We start from the raw sequence: 10,028 nt of genomic DNA, 5'->3' as shown, positions 1-10,028 counted from the left end.
CTTCACACTGTAACACTCATATACCCACACATCTCACTGCAACACTCTGATATACCCCACACTCCTAACTGAAAACCTCATATACCCACACATCTCACTGTAATACTCTGATATACCCCACACCCCTCACTATAACACTCTAATATATCCCACACCCTTCACTATGACACTCTGATATACCTCACACCCCTAACTGTAACACTTTAATAAACCCCACGCCACTCACTGTAACACTGATAAACTGTACCTCACAGTCCTCACCGTAACACTCTGATATAGCCCACACCCCTCATGTAACACACTGATATACTGGGCGAAAGTGAGGACTGCAGATGCTGGAGATTACAGTCAAGATTAGATGGAATAAATTACATTTGTTGCTCCCGATGCGGTCTCTTTTACATTGGGGAGACTGGACGCCTTCTCGCAGAGCGCTTCAGGGAATATCTCCGGGACACCCGCACCAATCAACCTACTGTCCCGTGGAGGAACATTTCAACTCCCCCTCGCACTCTCACTCTGCTGAGAACATGCAGATCCTGGACCTCCTCCACCGCTGCTCCCTCACCAACCGACGCCTGGAGGAAGAGCACCTCATCTTCCACCTCTGAATCCCTTCAACCTTACAGCATCAATGTGGATTCACCAGTTTCCTTATTTCCCCTCACCCTAGTTCCAAACTTCCAGCTCAGCACCACCCTCATGACCTGTCCCACCTGCCAATCTTCCTTCCCAACTATCCGCTCCACCCTCCTCTCCAACCTATCACCTTTACCCCTTTCCCTATCCACCTATTGCACTCTCAACTACCTTCTCCCCAGCCCCACACCCTCCAATTTATCTCTCTACCCCCTAGCCTTCCAGCCTCATTCCTGATGAAGGGCTCCTGCACGAAATGTCGATTTTCCTGCTCCATGGATGCTGCCTGACCTGCTGTGCTTTTCCAGCACCACTCTAATCTTCACACTGATATACTGTACATCCCTCACTGTAACACTCTGATATAGGAGGAGAAAGTGACGTCTGCAGACGCTGGAGATCAAAGCTGAAACTTTATTGCTGGAACAGCACAGCAGGTCAGGCAGCATCTAGGGAACAGAAGATTCGACGTTTCGGGCACATGCCCTTCTTCAGGAATGAAGAAATAAAGTTTCAACACTCTGATATACCCCACATCCCTCACTGTAACATTCTAATATATTCCACACCCCTCACTGTAACACTCTGATACACCCCACACCCCTCACTGTAACACTCTGATATATCCCACACGCCTCACTATAACACTTTATAATATCGCACAATACTCTCTGTAACACTGATATATCTCACATGCCTCACTATGACACGAATATACTCCACAGCCCTCACTGTAACACTGATATACCCCACTCCCCTCACTGTAACACTGAAATACTCCACTCCCCTCACTGTAACACTGATATACCCTACTCCCCTCACTGTAATACTGAAATACCCACACTCCTCACTGTTACACTGATATACTCCACACCTCTCATTGATATACTCCATTCCCCTCACTGTAACACTGATATACCCCACACCCCTCAGTGGTAACTCTGATATATCTCACTCCACTCACTGTAACACTAATATACCCCACACCCCTCAGTGGTAACTCTGATATACCCCACTCCCCTCACTATAACACTGATATACCGCACACATCTCAGTGGTAACTCTGATATACCCCACTCCCCTCAGTGGTAACTCTGATATACCCCATGCACCTCACTGTAACACTGATATACCCCAGTCCCCTCACTGTAACTCTGATATACCCCACTCCCCTCACTGTAACATTGATATATCCCACTCCCCTCACTGTAACACTGATATACCCCACTCCCCTCAGTGGTAACTCTGATATACCCCATTCCACTCAGTATTACACTGATATACCCCATGCCCCTCACTGTAACACTGATATACCCCACTCCCTTCACTGTAACTCTCATATACACCACTCCCCTCAGGGGTAACTCTGAAATACCCCATGCCCCTCACTGTTACACTTATATACCCCACTCCCCTCACAGTAACACTGATATACCCCATGCCGCTCACTGTAACACTGATATACCCCACTCCCTTCGCTGTAACTCTGATATACCCCACACCCCTCAGTGGTAACTCTGATATACCCCATGCCCCTCACTGTAACACTGATATACCCCATACCCCTCAGTGGTAACTCTGATATACCCCCCTCCACTCACTGTAACACTGATATACCCCACTCCCCTCACTGGAACACTGATATAACCCATGCCCCTCACTGTAACACTCTGATATACCGCATTCCCCTGACCGTGTCCTGAGTTCTCACGGTTATTTTTACGATCTGTCTGCTGCTGGCTGAGTTTGGACCTGGTGCTGATTGTTTGCGTGGGTCTTTTGCTGATTGTAGGTGAGCCTGTAGAGGAGCACTATGATATCGAAGATGAACCTGAGAACATGGAGCTGGAAGAGGCGGAGGATCTGAAGAAGCAAGAGTCTGATGAGGTCTGTTGCTTGCTTCTCTCCAGTTTCCTTTTCAATCTGAGGTTTGAGTTGTGTTGAAAGGTTGGAGATGAACCTTCCTTTTATCCGTCCATGGTTGTCAGACATGTATTCTCTCACAGTGCTGTCCATTGGTAGTTCCTGAGTTTTGACGTAGGGATGACTAATGATAGCATTTGTACTGATGTAAAAATCTACAAAGGCTTCACTCCATCTCTCCCAATTGGGCCATCTTTGTTTTTGGAATCTAGAGCCTGTGACTCCACCATATTTCTGAACTCTAATGCCTTTTGAAAACGCCGAATCATTCCTCAATTGTAAACCATCTCAATGTTTTGTTTCTTGCAATGATTGTTATTTGGAAAACATTTGTTGCTTTTCTGTTATTCCTGAAAGGTGGAACAGGGTTAAACCTCTTGGGAGGCCAACAAGGAATTTAGGGGAGGAGATGATAGGGATGTGTTGCAGGGAGTGGGGGTGGGGTGGGGCGGTCTTCTGTTGAGGAGTAGTATCACTGGACTCACGTGTCTGTGCCAACCGTTCCTGGGACAGGTATATGAGGAGCTTCATGCAGAGTAAAATTCATTCTGCAATGCTCCATGAATCAACAGGAACCATGCAGGGGATCTACATAAGGAGGAAGGCTAAGGGTCTAAAAGAATGCAGTGCACCTGCCCTTACCAAGATAAACAATGCTACCCAAATCATAATGAAAGCAGTTCGTGACAGGTTACAAATTGATCAAGGCAATTTTAAGTCACCAGGATTGAATGGGATGCACCCGGGAACAGAAATTGAAGCAAAATTGGCCATAATCTTCCAAACCAATCCTTGACCGTGTTAGAAGGTGGGAGAATGGCAAATATCACATGCTTGTAAGAATAAGAGCTGAAAATGTGTTGCTGGAAAAGCGCAGCAGGTCAGGCAGCATCCAGGGAACAGGAGAATCGACGTTTCGGGCATAAGCCCTTCTTCAGGGCTTATGCCCGAAACGTCGATTCTCCTGTTCCCTGCATGCTGCCTGACCTGCTGCGCTTTTCCAGCAACACATTTTCAGCTCTGATCTCCAGCATCTGCAGACCTCACTTTCTCCTTGTAAGAATAACCCCAGTCAATTTAACCTAGTGATAGGCAAGCATTGAGAGGTGATCATCTGGGACAGAACTAACGGTTATTAGAATATGTATACTTTACTAAAGGAAAGCCAGTGCAGATTTGTTAAAGACAAATCATGTTTAATGAACTTGATGAATTTTATTGATGTGGTAGTGTGAGGTTGCGGCAATCGCATGGGGGGCAAAGTGTTGCTGTGATGCATTTATTTCCCCTGTTGGAGGACCTATTCCCTTGACTCCCCCGCATAGTATTGCTCCAAGTCAAATATTCAGTCCAGGGAATGGAGTTGGGACGTGCCTAGTTTTGCTTTTTTTAAAAAATTATTTCTGGGGGTAAACTTCACTCGCAGTTTTTATTTCCTCTCCCCAATTGTCGTTGTACTGAATGACTTGCGAGAACTTTTGAAAAGCTATTTCTTGGCCAAATCATCAAAATATAGAATACCTACGGTGTGGAAGCAGGCCATTCAGCCCATCAAGTCCACACCAACCCTCTGAAGTGCATCCCACCCAGACACACCTTCAACTCTATCCATGGAACCCTGCATTTCCCATGGCTAATCCACTTAACCCACATGTCACTGGACACTGTGGACAATTTAGCACAGTCAATCCACCTAACCTGCACATGTTTTTACTGTGGGAGGAAACCAGAGCACCCAGAGGAAACCCACATGGACAGACTGTGCAGATTCCACATAGACAGTCACCCAAGGCTGGAATCAAACCAGGAAATCAGGAAAGGACTCGAAGGATTTCCTGTTCCTCTGCCAGACAGGTTTTTAGTAGTTTATATATGGTAATTAAACCATGATTATTAATGACGAACATCACATTCCAGGGATTTTCCAGAGGTTGGATTTGAACACGTAACTCATGGCTTAAGTTCAGGGTTCCTATGTTTGGTAATATAATCACTGTGCTGCCTTTTGTACTCATGGGCTTATGGTCTTAACTTCACAGTTATTGCTGCATCAACTGGAGTGTCTGTAACTGAGTGATGTCCATGTGTTCCTTTCTAACAGGGAACTGCTGGGCAGGAAGTGACAGCGTATGAAGAGATGTCCAGTCTGGTCAATTACATTCAGCCTGTGAAGTTCCAATCCTTTGAAGTGGCTAAGAGTAAGCTATCCCTATACAATCTGCACGAAGCAGTTCAGTTTGTTAGTTCTGCCCTGATAGGAGATCCAGTGCACTGGTTCCAAGTGAGGAACTGTGCATGGACGGCTGGTTCCCAACTGGTTCCGATTTTGGAACTGTGAGGTTAGACGTCCATGGAAAGCCCTTGTCTCTCGAAACAGGAAGACTGAGGCACCGCCTGATAGAGGTTACTAAGTTAACGAAAGGCTGTAGTCAATGTTATCGATCTCTCAGAGATTCCAAGCTGCACCTTTCCATGCATGTTGTCACCTGGAGTTACCGATAGTGAAGGGCAGATGCTCCAATGTTTTCCCGCTATATAGGTGACCAGGACTCTCTCCCACTCTCACTGCCTGCCACTGGCCTGTGTCAGGAGGCTCTGCAGGATGTATGATTGCATGCCTTGGGTTAGCAAGGCCTATATCCAGAGATTTTCTTTCCCAAAGTTACCCCATTGCGCCTCAAGGCCCTCAGTAATGAAAGGGCAGAGGTAGATATAAGGCTTCCACTTGCACCACAAAATAGAAAGGGGTCAGTAATAAATTCAAGGGGACATTCAGGAGAAACCCTTTTACCAAGAGAGTGGTGAGAAGACAGGACTTAATGATGCAGGGAGTCGTAGAGGTGAGATGTTGGGATGTATTGAAGGGGAGGCTCCATGGTCAAGGAAGGAAAACGCCCCCGTTCTTGACTTCCTCTTTAGCAAATCTGCTTATCCATGCAAAGCTCTTTGTTGGCCATTTGTTCGTTCATTTGAGAAAAACCAACAAAACAACATTAACACAAAGCAGAAACTGTGCTCTGATACAACACGGTTTAAAGGTGGGACAGCACAGTGCAGGCCCTCGCACTTTATAGCAGGGAGCGACAGTCATCCAGACACCATTTTGGCTGGAACCCATCAAACTGACTGTCAATGTAAAACAAGCTCGGCATGTGCTGTTTCATGGGAACGTGACTCTCGCAAATTTGCTGATAGGTTTAGAAAAAGAATGGATGTAAGAACCAGGAGTAGGAGTAGGCCATTCAGCCCCTCTGGCCTGCTCTGTCACAACTGATCTCATCTTGGCCTCAACTCCACTTTCCTGCCTGCTCCTGAGAACCTTTCAACCCAATACTACTTAAAAATGTGTCTATGTCCTCCTTCAATTCATTCAGTGTCATGGCGTCCACTGGACTCTGGGGTAGTGAATCCCACAGATTCACCACCCTTTCTATATGAAATCTTAGCCAGGAGGAGGATGGTGTGATGTGTAGACCAGCTGGGCTGTGGGACCTGTATCTGACGGTGCACTCTGTGCATGAATTCTAGACAATATTACTCCAATCCAATATCAATATGTGTTGCAATGGCAAAGATGGTAGCACAGACCCCGAAGTGCTATGTTCAGGTGCTCTTTCACTGTCTCATTCTCTGGTCACTAACCGGTGTTATCATAGGCTTCAGCTCCCCTCCAGTAACTCGGTATGAGGCTGAAAGAAAGACCTACTTTGTATTTCTATTCAATCTATTCTGGTAGGAGTACAGTATAAACACTTGCTAACCCTACTCTCTTCATTTTACAGAAATAAATAAATCCTACATCATCTCTTCATTCACTGAGACCAAAGCTCTGGATCTGCTCGTCAAATTCTCAGTTGATTTTGTTGAGTATCCTTTCACATGTTGTTCAGCACTGGCCACATATTAAGAAATCTAAGCTAGAAGGATGCACTTTGACACCTGGGCAGCCTCTGTCAGGGTTGGCATAAACTCCCATGGAAGAGAAAGCCACTTGATTAGCTGACACGCAGAACGGCAAGGTATAGCGAATGGTCAATTCCCCAGAGAGTGTTGCAGACTTGAATCTAATTGATGGCATCAGGGGTGGTTTATATGTAGAATAACAGATACCTGGGAGTGAGTCACAGACTGAAGTCTAATCGAGGGATTCAGTGTGATTTATATGTAGAATGTAGAATAATAGATTCCCAGTAGCAAATTACAAAGTGGAATCTAATTGAGATGTAAGGTGGTTTATATATAGACTAACAGGTACCCGGGAGTGAGTTATAGGCTGGAATATAATTGAGGATTTAGAGGTAGTTTATAGATTGAATAACAGATACGCAAGGGTGAGTCAAGTTTGAATATAATTGAAAGGTTATAGATGGTTTATCCTTCTCTTACTGGATCTCCCAAATTGCATCACCTCACACTTATCAGGATTGAATTCCATCTGCCATCGCTCCACCTAATTTACCAGTTGATCAGTATCAGATTGTAGACTGAAACCATCCTCATCACTATCAACGACACCACCAATTTTTGCATCATCTGCAAACTTACTAATTATACATTCTCATTCATGTGAATGTAGATTATAAACAGCAAGTGTCCCAGCACTGATTGCTATGGCACATCACTGGTCACAGGCTTCCAATCTCACAATTGTAGGCCAGTTTTGGATCCTGTTTGCCAACGTTGCTTGGATCCCATGGACTTATCTTTCGGACCAGCCTTTCATGTGGGACCTTGTCAAAAGGCCTTACTGAAATCCATGTAAAGATTAGATTAGATTAGATTACAGTGTGGAAACAGGCCCTTCGGCCCAACAAGTCCACACCAACCCTCCGAAGAGCAACCCATCCAAATTCCCCTACATTTACCCCTTCACCTAACACTATGGGCAATTTAGCATGGCCAATTCACCTAACTTGCATATTTTGGGACTGTGGGAGGAAACCGGAGCACCCGGAGGAAACCCATGCAGACACGGGGAGAATGTGCAAACTCCACACAGTTTCCTGAGGCAGGAAATGAACCCGAGTCTCTGGCTTTGTGAGGCAGTAGAGCTAACCACTGTGCCACCGTACCGCCCACATCAACTACAACACCCTTATAAATATATCAAGTCACCTTTCCTATCCCTGATCAATCCTTTCCTTTCCAAGTGTTGATTGACCCTCAGAACTTTTTCCAATAATTTCACTATCGTTAACATTAAACTAACTGTTGTGGTTCTGATCGCCGAGCTGGGAATTTGTGTTGCAGACATTCTGTCCCCAGTCTAGGTGACATCCTCAGTGCTTGGGAGCCTCCTGTGAAGCGCTTCTGTGATGTTTCCTCTGGCATTTATAGTGATTTGTATCTGCCGCTTCCGGTTGTCAGTTCCAGCTGTCCGCTGCAGTGGCCAGTATATTGGGTCCAGGTCGATGTGTTTGTTGATAGAATCTGTGGATGAGTGCCATGCTTCTAGGAATTCCCTGGCTGTTCTCTGTTTGGCTTGTCCTATAACAGTAGTGTTTTCCCAGTCGAACTCATGTTGCTTGTCACCTGAGTGTGTGGCTACTAAGGATAGCTGGTCGTGTCGTTTTGTGGCTAGTTGGTGTTCATGGATGTGGATCATTAGCTGTCTTCCTGTTTGTCCTATGTAGTGTTTTGTGCAGTCTTAGGTATCTGTTGATAAAAATTGCGGGGGTAACCGTTTTTGGCGAATACATTGTAGAGGTGTTCTTCTTCCTCTTTTTGCAGTTCTGGTGTACTGCAGTGTGTTGTGGCCCTTTTGAACAGTGTCTTGATGCAACTTCTTTTGTGTGTGTTGGGGTGGTTGCTTTCATAGTTTAGGACTTGGTCTGTGTGTGTACCTTTGTGGTGAATTCTCCATTCGGTGTTCTCTGTACCATCACGTCGAGGAATGGGAGTTGGTTGTCCTTTTCTTCCTTTCTAGTGAATTAGACTAACTGCTCTGTAATTACTTGGCCAATCCCTGCTGCCCTTCTTGAACAAAGGAACCACATCAGTGATCCTCCAGTCACTTGGCACTTCACCTGTGGCCAGCCAAGTATTAAATATCTCTGCGAGGGCCCCAACAATCTCCTCCCTTGCCTCCCATAGCAGCCTGGGATACATCTCATCAAGCCCTGGAGAGTCACACATATTTATGCACATTAAACATCTAACACCCCTCCTTATTAATTTTAACATGATCTAGAGGCTCACCATCCCAAATTAAATCTTCAGCTATTAACTGTTGTGAGTATGGATGAGAATATTCATTGAAGATCTCACCCACATCCTCTGGCTCCACGTACAGGTTGCTCCTTTGGTCCCTAATAGGCCCCACACTTGCCTGGTAATCCTCTTGCTCTTAATATACTCATAAAAAGCCTTGGGGTTTTCCTCAACCCTATCTGCCCAAGATAGTTTGTGGCCCATTTTTGTCCTCCGAATTTTTTTTTTAAGCAACTCCCTACATGCTCTGTACTCCTAAAGGGTTTCCCCAGCTCTTGGTGCTGTTTACTTCACAAAAATATCCTTCTTTTTCTTTATCAAACTCTTGATATCCCTTGATGTCCAGGGCTCCCAGACTTGCTGCCCTTGCCTTTCTTGTTGCTGGTCCTGAATTCTCACTATATTATTTTTAAAAGACTTTCCAAATGTAGACTTACCTACAAAGTGCTGCTCTCAGTCCATGGTTATCAGATCCTGTCTAATGATGTTGAAATTGTCTTACCCCAGTTCAGACTTTTAACTCCTGCACTATCCTTACCCTTTTCCATGAGGACTTTGAAACTTACAGGGTTATGGTCACTATCCCTAAAAATGTTTACCCTGCTAATACTTCAACTACCTGAACCAGCTTAATTCTCTAGGATTAGGTCTAACATTGCCCCATCACTCATAGGACTACCTATATACTAATACAAAAAGCTCTCCTGGATTAGAAATTCCTCTCTGTCTAATCCTTTCACATGAAGGCAATCCCAGTTCACAAAGTATCCTGTACTGTAACTCTGTTCCTGTGATTTGCTTCTCTATCTCCCTGTGAATGTTGGGAGGCCTGTAGTATAATCCCAGCAAAGTGATTGTCCCTTTTTTTATTTCTCAGCTCTACCCCAATGGCCTCATTTGAAGATCCTGCTGAGACATCCTCCCTTATTACTGCAGAGATGGTTTCCATTATCAATAAAGCAATGTCCCCACTTCTCTTACCTCCGCTCTATCACGCTTGAAACTTCTATACCCAGGAATGTTGAGCTGCCAGTCCTGTCCTTCTTTCAACCATGTTTCAGTGATTGTAACAAGATCATATTCCCAAGTGCTGATCAATGCTCTAAGTTCATTTGCCTTACCAGTCAGATTCCTTGCATCAAAATAGATACAGTTTAGCTTTCTGGTCCTCCCTTATTTTGCCCATGCCTTATTTCGGTTATGGGTAAAGTGTTGGAAAGGGTTATAAGAGGTAGGATTTATAATCGAGGTTAAAA

At 45.0% G+C, this 10,028-nt stretch overlaps 1 protein-coding gene across 3 annotated transcripts in view; it reads left to right on the top strand.

Moving 5' to 3' along the window:
- LOC122553871 (1-phosphatidylinositol 4,5-bisphosphate phosphodiesterase beta-2-like) overlaps nucleotides 1–10,028 on the top strand; it is a 127,806-nt gene that overhangs the window by 72,592 nt on the left and 45,186 nt on the right. For all 3 annotated transcript variants that reach the window (XM_043698322.1, XM_043698321.1, XM_043698320.1), the window contains 3 exons: nucleotides 2,432–2,526; nucleotides 4,664–4,760; nucleotides 6,345–6,429. In XM_043698322.1, coding sequence (XP_043554257.1) covers nucleotides 2,432–2,526; nucleotides 4,664–4,760; nucleotides 6,345–6,429 — 277 coding nt within the window. The remainder of the gene's footprint in view (nucleotides 1–2,431; nucleotides 2,527–4,663; nucleotides 4,761–6,344; nucleotides 6,430–10,028) is intronic.

The sequence above is a fragment of the Chiloscyllium plagiosum genome, chromosome 10 (assembly GCF_004010195.1).
Source record: "Chiloscyllium plagiosum isolate BGI_BamShark_2017 chromosome 10, ASM401019v2, whole genome shotgun sequence".
NCBI lineage: Eukaryota > Metazoa > Chordata > Chondrichthyes > Orectolobiformes > Hemiscylliidae > Chiloscyllium > Chiloscyllium plagiosum.
The sequence above is the reverse complement of the archived record's forward strand: the minus strand, read 5'-3'. Positions and strand labels throughout refer to the sequence as shown.